We start from the raw sequence: 16,937 nt of genomic DNA on the forward strand, positions 1-16,937 counted from the left end.
GGTGGGTTTCACCATGCGCCAGCCCCTGTGGGCTTGAAAGGAAATACTCCTGGAATACCCTTCACCTCAATATGTGTTTCCAGGTGTAAAGGCTTCCCAGAAACCCAGGTGGGAAAGACAACAGCCGCTAAATTCTGCTTTTACCCCATTGTAAAAGTTACCTCAGTGCCAGCCGCCTTCTGTATTTAATGGCATGGCCCTCACCTGGGCAGTTGTGCTGGGACAAATGATCTGGTACTGGTATTCTCTTGGAGAAACAGTCCCCTAGAACAGGCTCAGCTTTTCCAGGAGAGAGCCGGTCTGTACCGGATGGGTAGGTGTTTCTTCCTTCTGGCAATAAGTGGAACATGGATGTGGCATTTTAGCTCGTGTCTGCTGTCAGTCATCAGTTTGAGCCTAATTTGCAGCACAAGCGCAAAGCCATCTTCTGAAAATCAAATTTACGTGCAGACAGGACTCAGTAAACTGCTTAAAATGCTCCTTAAATCCTGAAGGAGCTAAAATGTGTTGTTTTTTGCAGGTATCTTGCGGTACCGAGTGGACTTCCAGGGAATGGAATACCAAGGAGGAGACGATGAATTTTTTGACCTCGATGACTACTAGGTAGTCGACCTGGGTCCGGCAAAACGTGCCTCGCCCCTCCAGCATCCAACCCAAGGAGCAAACTCATGGTGGAAAACACAACAGATCCCTGCCTTAGAATTGGAACATTTCCAGAACTTGATCCACAAGCATTGGATTGAAAAAAGCAAAACCCTACACTTTGGTTTGTCATAGTGTCAGTACAGCAGCAAACTACTAAGTTCCTGTATGCCACTTTGGACTAATTTAAAAAGAATCCCAGTTTTTACTTTTACTCAATGGTGAAATTGGTTGCTCTTGTATTTTATGAAAATGATTTTTTTAACCTTCATGATACATTAACTGCTGTAAACCTCTTCCTTCAAAAATTAATAGAAGTAAGATCCTACTGGTTCATTTCTTTTTACTTGATTGGAGAAATCAGTTGCTGCACTTGGCAGCACTGTGACCCATTTACATGGCATTCTCAGCTTAGACTGCAGAAAAAGCAATGGAATGAGATTGGAGCCATTCATTCTCTTGAAAGGAATGAGAAGGCACTTACCTGGAGTGCTGGCTTACAATGTGTGGCTTGCAAATTGAGAGGGTTTGGGGAGGCTTACCAGCCAAACGTGCTTTAATCTATTTGCAGAAGCACCGCTCGTGCAAACTAGGAAATGCACTTCATTGATTGCAATGAAAATGCTGCTGAACTGGGCTTAATTTGGATTGGAGCAGTGCAGCCTTCAGGATATTTTTTTTCCAGTCTTGACAAAAATAAACGTGATTTAAGTGAAGTAAGGTACACTTTGCTTGGTTTTGTTCCTCAGTAAGCTTTTCTTTTTTTGCTTTAGGACTGCATGAGGTTTCCTTGATTATGTGAATTTGAACCCACAGTTCTTTAATGGAAGGGGGTATTTTACAGTGGAGCCTTTGACTCAAACCTGAGTGCTGGTGCATTTGGAGTAGTTGATACAAAGCTGTTGAACGTTCGCACAGCCCCTGGTTCTCCCATGTCCCAGCACTAGGCCGGTCTGTCCTGGAAATCTGATGCTGAGCTCCAACGCGCCCTTCGTGGGTTAACACCTCAGCATTCGAGACGAGCTTTTTGTCCCTCTCTGTAGAATGCACTTCAACGGCTAGGAGCCAAGGGGTTGAAGGGTTTTTTGGGTGTCTCGCAGGCAGAGGGTGCAGTGACGGCTGGCACGCCGTAACGCGCCAGTCTCGCTGGTTTGGGGCTCTGGGCGCTGCCGCGGTCGCTCTGGTGCATCCGCAGCGTCTGTTCCGTGCTGCCCGCCTGCCTATTGTCCCCTAATCCCGTCTCATTGAACAGAGCGGGCAGAGCTTGTCTCCAACCTTCTGCCACGTTGTGGGTTTTTTCCGAGGTCCAAAATTCCTTGTGAGCAATAGAATCCTGGTGGAGCACCTGGCGATGCCTTTGGAATCTCACGGGAGGTGTTGCTGGGCCCTCCGCACATTTGCGCGAACCCGCGGGGAGCACATTAGCGGTATGTTCTGGATTTTGCCATTGTAAATGGGTCTGATGAGACATGATAAGACCAGAAAAATTAGATGTAAATTTACTTTTTTTTTTTTTGAATATACTGCTTGTCGTTTCACATACATTAGGGTATGCAGCTCCTTTTTGTAGTTTTTATTTTTACTATTTAAGTTTGGAAATGATGCCAAATTTTTGTATTTCTTTAATCAATGTGTTCTCTTCAGTGATATATATTGCATTATATATTGATGTGTATATCAATATATACTGATATGTATTACACTTACACATACAAACACATTAAACGGGGGTGAAAATTCCTAGCCTTCGCATACTATATAGCCTCTGCAGAGAGATCCCAAGCAGTGATATCTTGGTGTTGTGATGTACAGAAATGGAGAAGAGTATTAAACCATATTTAAGAATATAGTACGGACTCCTGATTTATTTTCTTCAGTCCAGGAAGCACCCGCTTTGCTCTCAGCTTGGTGCCAGCTTCAGGTCAGCACCTGAGCTCTGAGGTGGCTGTTTCATAGCTGGGCTTTGTCAGCGTCTTGTTTCTTCATGGTTGTTCTGAGTTGTTCTTTTAAGCTGCAGCAGAAATCTCGCTTCAGTAGAGGGGGAAAAACCACCAATGACCCACGTTCCAAGCAAGTTGTGCTGTGAGTGTTACCTGAGGTTCTCTTGGGAAGAACTGAGGCAGCTGAAGAACGCCCTGCAGGTACACGAATAATAATAATAATGATAACAATAATACTGCACTCATGGAACACCTGGATGTGTTTTTTCTTTCTAAGAAGCCTTTGCTCCCCTGCCTTGGTGCGGGACAAATTTGCATTAGAAGTATTAATGATCCTTTATTAATAATACTTGTATTACTAACAATACTGGCTGTGTGGGGCGGTGCCTCTGGTCCCTCCTGTGTCCAAGCTGCACACACCAGTGACTTCCCCAGAGAACCCAGCTGGGAGGGCCACGGGTACAAGACATGAGCATGGGGAATTTTACGGGATGCTTTAATCACCTGCCAGCTGGAGCAGAGCATGCACTGGCACACAGCACCGGCACACAGCAGGATCAGGGCCGTGCAGCTGTTTGCCTGTTGCAGACTCAGAAAAACCTCAGGTTTTGTACTCGCTCCCTCGCTCTCTTTGATCTGCAGCTGTATCGGACAGGAGAGCACCGCTCATGGTCCTCGGGTCTCCGGATAGCGGAGGTTTCAGATATGAGATGTTTCTGCTGGGGCAGAAATAAAAATGATGCACAAAACCACTTTGCTGCATGTATCTCATGCTATGACCTCGCTGCAGAAAACCAATCCCCGGTCAGCTCGTGGTGCAGATAACAGCACAAAGCTGAGATCAGCACAAAATATTAACAGAAAATAATCCCATCAGTCGGTACTCGTCCCAGGAGCAGCTCTTGCTCGCAGAAACTCACCCGTGTACTCTCACCAGCTGCCAGAACCAGGCACCTGGATGCATAGAATTAAAAAACATTTCCCAGTTGCCACTTTCCTGGCAGCACCAGCAAACCTGGTTCTGCGTTTCGGTTTTGCGTTCCAAGGGACAGCGAGGAGCAGCGAAGAACTGTCCCGCTCGCTGTCACGAATGCTGCGCACCAGATGTGCCAGGCAGCTGCTGCTTCCTCCTGTCCTCACCACCCCGGCTGCTTCCCCTTTGCGTTTTGATGAGAAAACCCTCGTGTGTTTGGGGGGATTGTCTCATCTCTGAACGCTGATTTACAGCCTTCTTTTTTGCCTCAGGTGTTGCAGAGCCCGTGGGGCCGGGGCGGGTGGGCCCTTGCAGCTCCGATCAGGAGACCTGACCACATGGGATCGGCGCGACACGGAGCTTGGGAGGGAGCTCGGTGGGGCCGCGTCCGTGCTGTCGGACACGAGCCGTCGGTACCTGCAGGTTGGTATTTGAAGGCAGGCAGGACAGCTCGCCGCACGCCTGCTCCACCACGGGCTCTTCAATAACCGTCTCCCCGGAAGGGGTCCCATCTTTGTCAGCCGGAATCACGAGGAGGAACACAGGGTCATTTCCAGTCTGTCACATGGAGCCGCTCCTGTGCATCGCTGAGGTTTAAAGTGCTTCCTGGGGGTCCCGTCCATGCACCGTTTCACCCTTGAACTTGGCGGTGGGGGCACGTAGTGGATCATCAGCTGCCGCTTGCTGTCTCAGTGCATGTTTTTTCACGTGCCGAAGGGCTGGAGCTCTTCGAAATGCTTCGGCTGCGTGTGTCTTCCGCCCTCGGTAATACCCACTGGGTTGTTATTTTATGTACAGTAGGTCCATACGGCTCTTACTGCATTCCCTGGTTCACTTTAAATTTGGTGCTGTGTGCTCAGATATTCCGATAATGGTCTTTTGAGACGCTACTTTTTGTATAGCTGTAATTAAAGACAGAATTTGCCCTTTCTAACATGTTATTTTGGGAGCTGGAGCCTGGCCTGCGCAGGCTACAAATGCCATTGTCCTGGGACGCCCAGAGGCAGCTCTGGAATTTCACTCGGTTATTTTTAGCCGGTGGTGAAAAAATTGCACTTCCACCACTTTTGAGCCTTTGTCGCTGCTTAAATAAATCAAAGGGTGAATCCTGCCTTCTTGCTAATGAGCGGGACAAGGAGGTGACCTTAAGCTGCTGGTGAAGCGGTGACATGTGGGTGGGGTAGGGGCTGCGAGGGGCTGGGCTGTGACCGGTGATGCTGGGGCAGCTCTGGGCTCCTTGCTCTTCTCCCTGTATCCCTTTCAGGGGCGTCCCCCCAGTTCTCTCTGCCTCCCCAGGTCTTCCCCCTCTGCTGCAGCAGCTCCAGCTCTCCACAGAGCCCTGGGGGTACCCATCGTGGATGTGGCAGCTCACAGAATCTCAGAATGTCAGGGGTTGGAAGGGCCCTGGAAAGCTCATCCAGTGCAATCCCCCCATGGAGCAGGAACACCCAGCTGAGGTTCCACAGGAAGGTGTCCAGGCGGGTTTGAATGGCTGCAGAGAAGGAGACTCCACAACCTCCCAGGGCAGCCTGGGCCAGGCTCTGACACCCTCACCGGGAACAAGTTTCTTCTCATCTTTCAGTGGAACCTCCTGTGTTCCAGTTTGCACCCATTGCCCCTTGTCCTGTCACTGGTTGTCACCCAGCAGAGCCTGGCTCCATCCTCCTGACACTGCCCCTTTCCATATTGATCCCCAGGAATGAGTCCCCCCTCAGTCTCCTCTTCTCCAGCTCCAGAGCCCCAGCTCCCTCAGCCTTTCCTCACACGGGAGATGCTCCACTCCCTTCAGCATCTTGGTGGCTGCGCTGGACTCTCTCCAGCAGTTCCCTGTCCTTCTGGAGCTGAGGGGCCACAACTGGACACAATATTCCAGGTGTGGTCTCCCCGGGGCAGAGCAGAGGGGCAGGAGAACCTCTCTGACCTACTGACCACCCCCTTCTAACCCACCCCAGGTACCATTGGCTTCCTGGCCACAAGGGCCCAGTGCTGGCTCATGCTCACCCTGCTGTCCCCAGGACCCCCAGGTCCCTTTCATGCAATTCAAAGCAGGTGACAGGAACTCCAGTCCCACCTGACAGCTCATGCTGCAGTTTCAAAGTTTCACCTCGTTCTGTGACGTCCGTCATCGCAAGGCATTAGCCATTCACACTGCCAGAATGAGACCAGAGATTGATTCTTTCTTCAAATAAATGGAGGAATTGTTGCCCTTTTTTCTCTTTGGCATCTATTTTTTTCTCTTTTCCGTTGTCCTGGGCACCTCTTTCCATAGTCAGAAAACTCACCTGCTAGTACCGCTGTGCTTTGGAAAGCACCATGTAAACCATGCTCTGGGTCATGATGTGAGGCTGGGAAGGATGTGGCCCCACTGTTGGCCTGGCTGCCCAGCTCTGGCAGAAGCCCTCAGATGTTTCTTCATGTGGAAATAGAGCGTGTCAGGCGTGCAAAGTTGGGTCTGTAGTCTTGGTTAGAGGGACTTTGAGGCAATGGTGTTTGTTTTGTCCAGAAGAATCTACATGAGGCAGCTTTGGGGTCACAGCAAAGTTTCACCCCCAGACCCTGCGAAGATGGGGAGAGAGAGACTTGCTGCTCTTGGGTCACCTTTCTAAATTCTATCAAAATAATTGAAACCTCACAGTATTTTTTTTTTAGCATTTTTAATGAAGAACATACATTTCTGCTGACCTGTCCTGTAAAGCAGGTGTGTTGTCAATAAGAAAGGATTTTGCGCCATCTCCATCTGCTCATATTCCGTTTCTTAACTGTTCGGCAGAGGTTTTAACAGGTAACAGAAAAAAGTGCTTAGGCTGAAGCTGCCGAGTCCATTCCATCATGAGCGTGTTGCTGCTGCTGCGCTGTTACACCAGGTTGCTGCCCACAACACTTTTGCTTCCAGTTCCCGATGCCCACGAGGCGCTTGGTCCCTGCTGTGTCACCGGGTCTCAACCCGCGTGTCCTTGTTCACCCAGAGCACCTGAGCTCATGGTGCCGCTGATCTGTAACCCCACCCGGCGCTGGCTCCAGTGGCCTTTCCATGCTTAATACAGGCTGATAAGAAAGATGGGACAGACTTTAGCAGGGCCTGTTGTCACAGGACAGGGGGTGATGGTTTTAAAGTAAAGGAGGGAGATTCAGGCTGGACATGAGGACGAAATTGTTGCCCTGAGGGTGGTGAGAGCCTGGCCCAGGTTGGCCAGAGAGGTGGTGGATGAACCATCCCTGGAGACATCCCAGGCCAGGCTGGACGGGGCTCTGAGCAACCTGAGCTGGTGAAGATGTCCCTGTCATGGCAGGGGTGGCACTGAGGGAGCTGGGAAGGTCCCTTCCAACCCAATTTCCCCTGGTGTGGCTCATCTGTTCGTTTTCCAGGTGCTGTCGATCAGCATTTGGTAAATAATCCCATTTCAGCACATCCGCGATGGGTCGGATCTCCACAGCAGCTGGAGTAGCAAAGCAATGCAGAAACAGGTTCTCTGCTTAAAGCACAGACACTATCCCCTGGGCGAGCGCGGCCAGTCCTGAGCCACATGACTGGGCAGAGTGGGATTTATTGAACAAAACTATTGAATAAACAGTACAACATGTGATTCTGCATCTCGTAACACTTTCCTAATTAAGCACGGTTTACAACGTGGTATTTTTCAAGGGGTCTACTTTCATTTCTAGGAGAAAACCTGCACCACTTAACTCTGGTCATTCTGAATGAGTTTCTGTGTAATCACTGTTCTATGAGGAAAAAGGTAAAACCGACATCCTGTTTGTGCTTCGGTAAACAAGCAGAGCTGCAGCCTGGAACCCCCGGTCCCCACACGCCGAGGGTCCCGGCAGCGCCGCAGTGCCGGGGCTCACACCGAGACGGTTCCTGTTCCCCAAGGTACTGGCAGGTGCTTCAGCTTCTCTTGGCTCTTAAACCATGCGGGAGAAACCGGGTCAGAGGTGCTGTGACCCGGCAGCAACAGGCTACCAGTGCAAAGTGCTGTTCTTTGCGAACACGTTACTCTTCACAAGCCCTGACAAAAACGCTGCTGTGACACTGACAACAGCCCCAGGGTGTCCCTGACTTTGTAACTCGTTTTGGGTGGTTCTGCTTCCTCCCCAACGGTTTCTCATGTTTAGCCGAGAGCACCCCGGTGTCCCACACTCAGGGGACATTTCCGCCGCGGACAGGCTGGTTCACTCTCCCCTCCTTGCGCTGGGTGCAAAAGCAGGAAAGCGCCATTAGACCAGCTCCTGGTTCCGCGCTAGCGCGGCAAAACCGACTGAGGTAAAGCGAATGAATCGCTCGCTGAGCGGCGGAGCGCCCCAGGCCGGCGGGGCCGCGCGGGTCCCAGCGGTGCCTCCCGCTCCCGCCCCGCTGGTTTCCCCCAACAACCCGGGGGCCGAGCGGCCGCTTCGCGCGGTGCGTTCGGGTCTGCAGCCCGCGGATCGGCCCCGGGGCCGCGGCGAGGGAGCCCGTCCCGCCCGCCGCTCCCGCCCCGCGGCGTCGCTGCGCTCCAGGGAGACCGGGCGGCCCCGGCGCCGCTCCCGCCAGCGACGGGCACTGAGGCCAGAGCCGCCGCGCCCTGTGGGACCGCCGCGCCCTGTGGGACCGCCGCGCCCTGTGGGACCGCCGGGCTGTGCGCGACGCCCGCACTCTGCGGGCCCCCGGCCCCGCCGCTGGGCCCGATGGAGACGGCAGCGCCGCCCCCGCCGCGGCGGCACGTGACCCCGCGGGGCACACCGGGAGCGGCCCGCAGCCAATGGCGGCGCGGGGCCGCGGGGCACGCCGGGAGTTGTAGTCCGTGACCGGCGGCGCCGCGACGGGCGGTGCCTCTCCGCTCCTCTTCCGGGCGCTTTGACGTAGCGGAGGACGCAACGTGCGTGCGTCGGCGCATGCGTGCGTGAGTGCGGCGCGGGGGGCGGGCGCGCGGCGGGGCCTGGCGGGCGCGGGGCGCGGGGGCGGGCGGGGCGCGGAGCGGAGCGGCCGCCGCGATGGAGCCGGACTCGGTGATCGAGGACAAGACCATCGAGCTGATGGTGAGTCCCCCCGCCGCCCGCGCTGCCCCTCCCCGCCACCCCCCCTCCGCCTCCCTCCGCTCGCCGCCAGGCCCCGGTGCCGCGCCCGGGCCTCGGGGGTCCGGCCCCGCCGTCCCGCCGCGAAGGTGACTCCGGTTGGACCGCCCGCGGCCCTTGCCCAGGCCCGGCGGGGCCCCCGGCCCGGCCCGCTGCGCTCCGCTTCTCCCCCGCGGCCGCCGGTCGGTGCTCCCGGCGCAGGCCGGGGCGCGAGGGGCGCCTTGATTTAATTTAAAAAAATCACATAAAATTAACGAAACCTCCCCGGAAGGCAGAGCCGGCCTGGCGGGGCGGAAGGACGCCTCCGGTGCGCAGGTGATGCGGCCACGCTGCAAAAACCGAAACCGAAGTGGCCCCGAAACGCACCGACCGAGCGGGGCTCGGGCCCCCGGGCTGCGGCGCCGCGTTCCCGGCGGGGCCTCCCTGGAGCCCCCGGGCCCGGCCCGGCCGCGCTTGCGAGGGGCTGGCGGGGCCCGGGGGGCGGGTTTAAACCGCCAGCGGGAGGATTCGGGGCCCTCCGACCGCCGGGTCCCGCGGGTCGGTGCGGGGGGCGCGTCCCGTCAGCCCGGGCAGCGGCGCTCCGGCAAATACGGGGTTCTTAACTAGGGCTAATTGGGATATTTGTTATAGCCCCTAATTAACACGTACGCCGCTAAATTGTGGTTAGCGGAGAGGCGGCCGGATGGAAGTGAAAGTTGTTTTTTTTTTAATACAAGCAAATATTGGATCTCTGTAGGCAAATATTAGGGAGCCCCAATTTTACAGCCTTTAAGGATGAACAAAATGGTTAGGAGTGCAGGTAGACTGATAATAACTAAATATATTCTTATTTATTTGTCATAAGCATAATTTGCTTTCACATACCAAATTTCCTGTGATCCTGCAGAACCGGGTGATCAAATGCAAACGGTTGTTTGTAAGGCACTCTGAAGGTGAGCTGGGTTCAGTGGAGACATTAAATGGCTTTTTTTAGCCAGTAAAGTTATTGATAAACGACCTCACATGGAAAAATATGAACTTTCTTTGAGTGCTGTCTGCTCTCAAGAAGAAGAAATTAAAAAAAAACCAAAAAAGTGATGGGGAGAACCCAGAAACCCATTATGATGCTTTCTGTATTTGCTTCTGATCACTGAGGCCAGTAGCTCCAAAGCTGTTCTTAGCAAACCTCCTTTTCCTGAGCCCTATCGATTCCGTGATCTTGCAGTTCTGCCGTCAGAAGCGTTTCCGCGTTAGGGGACTGCGGCACGGAGGAGAGAGGCTGGGGCCGGTGGTGCGAGGGCTCCTCACAGCACCAGTGCCTTCCAGAAACGATGACAGCCACATTTCCCACGTGTAAAGTGAGCTTTAGTGGCTTTTTGCCCTCCCTGGGCTGGAGGGTTACTAATGCTCTTCAACCTGGGGTTACGGGAGGTGCTTCAGTAGTGTTTGAGGCTGGAAGGTACGTTTGCCTCGCTCAGCTTTCTTGCTTGTCTCTTGGTAAATGCTCTCCTGTTTTAGAAGTCTTCTGTTTGGGGCCAAGTTGCTGGCAGGCAGAAGGCAATGTCACTTTTTCGGATAACTGTTGTACCTTCTGTTTACAGTTGGACCTGGGAAATGTGCTAATTGATGCAAATATTGATGGGGTTATTAAGATTTCTATTACGTAGTAGGAGGTTTAAGAAACATGTTTCTCTCTTTCACAAGAAATTAATAAACATAAACGTTTAATAAGATGAATGATTAATTCAGTAGTTTCCAATAGAAGATGACACTCTGTAAAATGTAGTTGACAGTTGAATTTAATTTCAACCGTAGTGAAAATTTGTGTAGGAGCTCTTGTGTTTGAGTGTAAATGTTTCACAAAAAGCATTGAAAGTCCTTCCCAAATGAAGATGTGGCTTGCAGGTGTTGCTTTCTTGTGTGTTGTAGAAGATAAGATTCTGTGACAGATTTGTTTAAATACAGGAAACAGAAGCTGTATTGACAGATTTCAGTCTTACTTACAAACTCTTGTATCAGTTGTTGATGCTGGTGACAAACATCCCCAAACCGGGAATCATCTCAGCCTTAGTGGGATGCTTCTCTGCTTTGAAATGTTACTGTTTACTAAAAGCAGGATGGTTTATACAGGAGATTGGTTTTGGTGCACTGTGGGTTGTCCATCCCTTCCCTTCACTGCCAAGGATGAATCTGTAGTAAATACAGGACTGAGTATATGGTGCAAAAGTTCTGAGGAGCAGATACAATATAATTCTGAGTGACTGATAAACGAGAGATAATGTGGCAACATGTTAATTGCACAGAAGTTTCAGAACATGATGTTCTAGCCCTCAACTCTGCCTTCACTGGATACATCATTTGCATTTATTTAAAGAAAAGTCAGTCACGGAAATAATACCGGTGTATTTTTAAAGCTGGAATTGAATAGAAATACGGTTTCACAGTGACAGCTTCCATTTGCCCTATGAAGTTGTAGCGAGTGTGCTGGAGTCACTGTGTTGTTTAGGACAGCTGAAGGTTTTCCTTGTCTCGTTCTAGTTTTGTAGATCATGTCACGGGGCCGTTGTAACGGTGCCGAGCGATGCATTCAGTGCTGCCGGTTCACGGCTCTCCCGTGCCCATGGTGGGTGCCCACAGCTGTGGCTCCAGGTTCAGGCTGCAGAGGCTCTGATGGGGTTGGGTTTAGTTCAGATCCCGCTGTTCTTAGGCTGTCTCAGTTCAACACTTTGTGTGAGTGGGCAAACACTTAGAAAATGAGGAGTAAGGAGGTAATCTGGAACAGATGGAGGGCCAGCCAAAACCATTGAAAGGGCTCTTTCTCCCCCTGCTTTTGATTTTCTCTGTGAAATTAGATAACTATAACCTTTCTGCTCTTTGAAAGAATGGAACGTTTTTCTTAAGGTGAAGTTCCATCAGCAATACTTTATGGAACAGGGTTTTTTTTTACAGATTCCGAGTTGTGTATAAAGTAATCTGTGTTGTTCAGTTGCATCAAAGCCATTATACGCATTTTGTCTTCAATACCTGCTAAAAGCCTCATGTTTTTCAGTTTTTTCAGAAAGCTTCATCGGACCATAGTTTTGTTTTACCAGCAGACTTTCAAAGTAGGGTGTAATTAGCTTCTTTGTATTAAAGTGGTTGTAAAAGAATACATAAGTATGGCAAATCCTTTTGTTTTTAATACAAGGTAGAAAGTTATGTGTTTACGGGGTGAACTGTGTGCAGCATGAGATGTGAATAGTATTAAAAACAAAGCTGTTGCTCCCAAACTCCTGTACCCAGCAGACACCAACGGGACGTGGTTAATGCAGTGGGAATCCAGCTGTGTGTGAATTCCCTCACTTGCTGAGCTTGTGGTCATCGTTCTTTTCCCGATGCCCGTGGTGCGCATGCTGTTCTAACACAGATCCCGCTGCTGCAGAGCTGGCAGTTTAAATTCAATATAACCCTGCTCCACGGCACTAGCATGAAAGGGTTGTGGAAAGACCATGCCTAGGAATAAAACTGGTATCATTTGTGTCTTAAAAGTTACATGTACAGAAAATACTCTTCCTAGTACACTATTTTTACTGTTTAGAACGTCTCTCTCAAAAGTGTCTAGCGTTTAAGTGCCTCCGTAAATAATCAATTAAAATCTACAATTGAATATCTTGCCAAAAGTCTTTCAGTTTCTCCTGGCAGAACTTTGATGTGAGCCCAAGGTCTTCGAATTCCAGAGGTACCGGTGTGGCCGCGCAGTATTTCCCGTGGGTGGCAGCTCCTGTTCTCCCTGCCAGCGGTACTGGGGTCCCTGGGGTTACTGACACTGCGCCCCAAGCTAGTTACAGCTTCACGGTGGAAAATAAACCTTAGCATTCAGTTTGGAAACTAAACTACAGCTGCTGTATGTATCTCAGTGGGGCTGTAACGTTCTGGCTTTTTTCTTTCCTGGCTCCATCGTTGCAAGCCAGGCAGGCAGTTACATTTTTGTGTGTGTTTTTCCATGTGTTCTTAGAGAAATCCTTCAAAGGGTTTAGTTTTGTAGCGATAGAGATACAGACGGACTAGGCATCCATCATCTTTGCATCTGGAACAAAGGAGGTGCTGTTCTAGCTCAGATGTGACTGGTCCTTAATCACAGGCTGGAACTAGATGGAGAGTTAGTGAGATGTTTGTAAACCTGTCTGTAAACTAGTTGTACTTTCCTTAGTACGATAACAATCTATTTGCTTTGCAGTTATCTTTTTTTAACCTCCAGTAGCTACATTAGAGTTGAGAGCTGTGTGTCAGACATTTAAGAGTGCGGTGGATGGCGTGCGGGGTGGTTTTGTACCCGGAGGAAAAGGGAAAGGGCAGAGCAGCTGGGAAGGCAGAGGCGAGCCTGCGGGCAGGGGCTGTCCGAGCCACCGTCACGCTGCAGAGAGCGCCTGGAAGAGGAAGGGCACAAATATAAAGAAAATAGATTTCTGTGGCTTTGGCAGCGGTGCAGAAAATGGGAAGGAAGAGCTTAAGAAAATGAATTAGAGCCAGGCAGCTGAGTTCAGAGCCAGCAGAGTGATGATGAAATGAGGGAAGTGGACAAAGAAGGGCTGGAAAGCTGGATCTTCTGGGAAGGGCTGGGGGAAACAATAGCCCGAGCAGGGAAGGGAAGGAGGAGAATACAAAGATGCGGAAGAGAGGTTACAGAGAAAAAAGTTACCTGAAGTTTGTGTTGGTTACGGGAGCAGACAGGGGTTTACACAGGTGGAGGAAAACTGCAGATGCTCCGTTTGTAGGGCAAATTCTGAAATTAAGTTGCTTTTATTTCTTAATGGTGGAAGCTTGCAGCTGCTTGGGGACACTAAATGTTAGTGTTTCATCAAAGGCGTTTCAAGTCTCATTTGAGATTTGGAGACTTTTTTTTTGCCTCACAATACAGTTCAGTTTTCTAACACTACTAAATTTCCCAACCTTTGCAACGACGCTGAGCAAATGAGACCAGCAGAGAGAGTTCCCTTGCAGCCCGAAACACGTGTGCGGGTTCCTGCCTGCGGCAGCACCGCCGGCCAGTCCTCAGGGCAACGAGTCGCCTGCCAGCTCGGCTTTGGGGCCGGGAGGTCCCGGATCGTGCCCAGGTGTGGCTGCGGAAGGAGCCCCGTGTCCAGGGCACGCCGGGCTGCGCGCCAGCTGCTCTCGCTGAAGTGCTATTGGGTTGCTCCTTTCAAAAGCTATAAAGCACATATGTGCCGTTCCTGCATTTTGGACCACGCTGACTGTATCCTTTAGGCAGAGTTGTTGAACGCTGCTAGAAATTTGGGTCACCCACAAGCGTTGCAGCAGCATCTCAGCAAAACAAACCACCGTGTTGCAAGTTTAACCCTTAGAGAGACTTGGGAGCAATGCCCGAAGAATGGATGTACCTTTGAATTTCATATGTGTTTTCTAAAACACTTTCGCTACTTGTTTAATCAACTTGCTGTGTGTCTTTTGATGTGTTACGTTTTATTGCTGCGGAGTTCAGAGGTCACGTTGCTTTGGCATTTCCAGTGTCCCGTTCCCGCGCTGCCGTGAGCGCCTGTGCGGCGGCGGGTGAGGGGAGATGCTGATGGGTTTCAGATGAAATGGATGTTGCAGCAAACGTGCCAATGCGAGAAGGATGATGTCTGGGAGAGAATAAGAGCCCACGGTTATATGAGGGCTGCTCTGCGACAAGTAATAGTTCGTTGGAACGGAGAAAATAAAATCGAGGGAATTGAGAATATTTACTGAGTTGTTTAATGCTGATTAATAACAATACTTATGTTCCAGCTTTTTCCTCTGGCGATGTCTTCTTTATACTAATGCCACTGTTGATGTTGTTATATAATCTGATTTCTCCATTTGATTTTCATGCTGTTGGTAGTACTTAATTATTCACAGAAAATCCACTTTTCTTCTGGAAAATCCCTTCCTTTCCCACTTTATGGATGTATCCATGAGCTCAGTGGTGTGACATCTGACAGCCTGCTCCGTCCCATTTCCACACATTTCCCAATGCGAGTAGTGCACGACCAAGACCAGAAAATGCAAAAATAACGCAATGCCATTTCTGTTTTAACAACAAAAAAGCGCTGACTCTTTTTGGAAGCTTAATTTGCTTCTCGTGCAGGCTAAATTAACAACGGGAATGGTTGAAGGCATGTTGTTTCTTCATTGCTTTGTTAATTCAGGTTCTCTCAGGAGTTGCATCCCTGTACTTCTACCCCAGGAAATGATCGTTTTTATTGGGAATCAGAGAGCTCAGCTTCCCTTGCCCATTTTTTGTGTGAATACAGGCAGAAATTTGTAAGCTGTGGGTAGGTACGTGCTTGATAGAAATAGGGACTGATGTGCTTTCTGGCTAAACTGGTAAAAAAGGTTTTTGGGGTCAGCTTTGCATTGTGGCAAAGCTACAAAATGTTTTGCTCATTGACCTAGAGGAGAAATGCAACTATATATTCAGTGTTACAAGTTGTGGGGCTGCATTCTGAGTTTCATGCTGTCGATGGGTTCTTGGATATGAAGTTTCGATACCAAAGACATTGTGATAAGTCGCACTGTTTCCCTTTTTGTGAGGCGTGTTTGTGTTTCAGGACAGCTTGCACGACGGTGCTGTATTCAACTCTCCCATCCTTTAAAGATTTCAGTCCAAAATACATACGGCTCTTGGAAAATCTCTGCTGACAGTCTGTTTGCACAACTTCAGTGACAATTACAGCTTGCATTTGATAGACAATCTTTTAGGCAATTCTGTTCGGGCAACGAAGGACTAACCAGGGAAACTTGATATTCAGGCTGTGTCCATCCTGCCAGGACTTCTGCAGACAAAAATCAGGCGGGTGCTGGAACACCGGCAAATACTTCTAAGGAAAGCCTCTCCCTCCAACACCCCGCTGGCTCTGTTGGAACTTAGCAAATCAGAACATTTATATAATGCTGATAGCTGGCTTCTTCCTGAGCTATATTGTACTCTTAAAATTCTGAGTCATGTGCCTTGACATCTTAGCGCTTTACTTGGCAGCCTTAAAAATCCCAGATTGGACATGGTATCGGGCTTACAGTGCCGCTCTGTCCTTGAAATGTCGCCCTCTAGCTGACTCTTGCTTTACCGGAAAAGCAGAACGTCACCCCCCCATGAAGATGCTCCTTTGTGCGGGTGGTCCCGAGCACTCAGGGACACGGCTGTGCTCATGCAGATGGTTCCATGGCGGAGCTGTGAGCAGCGGCAGCTTCTCCCACCCTTCCCCAGGCTGCTGCTGCTTGGAGCCACGGGGCCCGTTGTGGAGGCTGGAGAAGGTTTGGCGGGCTCTGCCGAGGGCTGGGGAGCAGGGAAGGGTGAGACCGCGGGGCCTGTTCTTCTGGGGATGTCGCAGCCTTGTGTTCTGAAAAACGGCGCTGTCACTCTTGGCTGCTGTTAGGGGAAATAATTTTGCAGGCCATTTCTCAGGCTGGTTGAAGATCTGACTGGAAGGTGCCCAGGCTGGTCTGTCTAGGACATATTTTCTGTTACACACATAGCAGGGACTTTCTGCAGACTCCATCTTCTCTTAGGTGTTACTGTTAAAGCTGCTTTCAATCAGTCATTTATATTCTAGGTGTACTGCTGAAAGTACTGGATAAAGGCTTTTTTCATCTTGCTCAGTAAGAGGTGACTTTTTCTTGCCTCAGGAGCAGCAGTAGCATGCCTTACTCTCTTCTAGTTCTAGATTGCTTTCCAGAGACAGCAATACTGCAAATCTACTGAAATTCGGTGCTGTCGTTCAGATCGTAAGTGTCTTGAAGGCTCCATCTTTGTGCTGCAGATACAAAAGGCAAGTTAGATTATTTGCAGTCCGGAAACAGGGAAATAATCCTTGCAATAAAATGCTTTTGAGCATGTATATGGCAGATTAGGAGAACTATATTGGTCTGTTTTGAAAACCCGCGTGTTACTGTTCTGGCAGTTCATGGCTTGTGAAGCATAAGCTGGTGGCTGAAGCTGTAGCATTTGCTTCATTATTTGCACTGTAGTTGCTTCTCATCTTCCTTCATCTTTGCAGAGCGAGCTGTAGCCCCAAAACACTTGGTGTGCATTGGGTGTTTCAGGGCAGGGGAAAGAGCAATTTCTTGTCCATAAATCTGTTTCTTTGTCTTAGATCCACCAATCCGATGACCCTACTAACGTAGCCGTTCCCGGCCTGGTAAGGTGCCTTGGCTGCCTTGTCTCTCTAACAGCGTTAGGAGTACGTAATTGGGATTTCGTTCAAGAAAGAAGTAGGTACCCCAAGCTGAAGATGATTGGCTGCTCTCTTTTAACAGAAAAGTCTGAGAAGGAAAACCCATTCGAATCCCCTTTCATTCTGGATTGGTGGATCTGAAGCCCAGAAACAAAGTTTCAG

General features: G+C 50.2%; 2 protein-coding genes across 8 annotated transcripts in view; both read left to right on the plus strand.

The window, feature by feature from the left end:
• ETF1 (eukaryotic translation termination factor 1) overlaps positions 1-2,491 on the plus strand; it is a 28,136-nt gene extending 25,645 nt beyond the window's left edge. For both annotated transcript variants that reach the window (XM_065849233.2, XM_071814889.1), the window contains one exon: positions 521-2,491. In XM_065849233.2, coding sequence (XP_065705305.1) covers positions 521-603 — 83 coding nt within the window. In that variant the 3' untranslated portion in view covers positions 604-2,491. The remainder of the gene's footprint in view (positions 1-520) is intronic.
• Positions 2,492-8,452: 5,961 nt separating this feature from the next.
• FBXW11 (F-box and WD repeat domain containing 11) overlaps positions 8,453-16,937 on the plus strand; it is a 70,507-nt gene continuing 62,022 nt past the window's right edge. For 4 of the 6 annotated variants that reach the window (XM_071814891.1, XM_065848948.2, XM_065848944.2 and 1 more), the window contains exons 1-2: positions 8,453-8,568; positions 16,858-16,937. Coding sequence is in view for 2 of the 6 variants with exons in the window: in XM_065848945.2 (XP_065705017.1) it covers positions 8,524-8,568 (45 nt within the window). In the remaining 4 variants the exon portion in view is untranslated. The remainder of the gene's footprint in view (positions 8,569-16,857) is intronic. The other 2 variants (XM_065848945.2, XM_065848942.2) reach the window with 2 other exon arrangements.

Source organism: Patagioenas fasciata, chromosome 14 (assembly GCF_037038585.1).
Source record: "Patagioenas fasciata isolate bPatFas1 chromosome 14, bPatFas1.hap1, whole genome shotgun sequence".
Lineage (NCBI taxonomy): Eukaryota > Metazoa > Chordata > Aves > Columbiformes > Columbidae > Patagioenas > Patagioenas fasciata.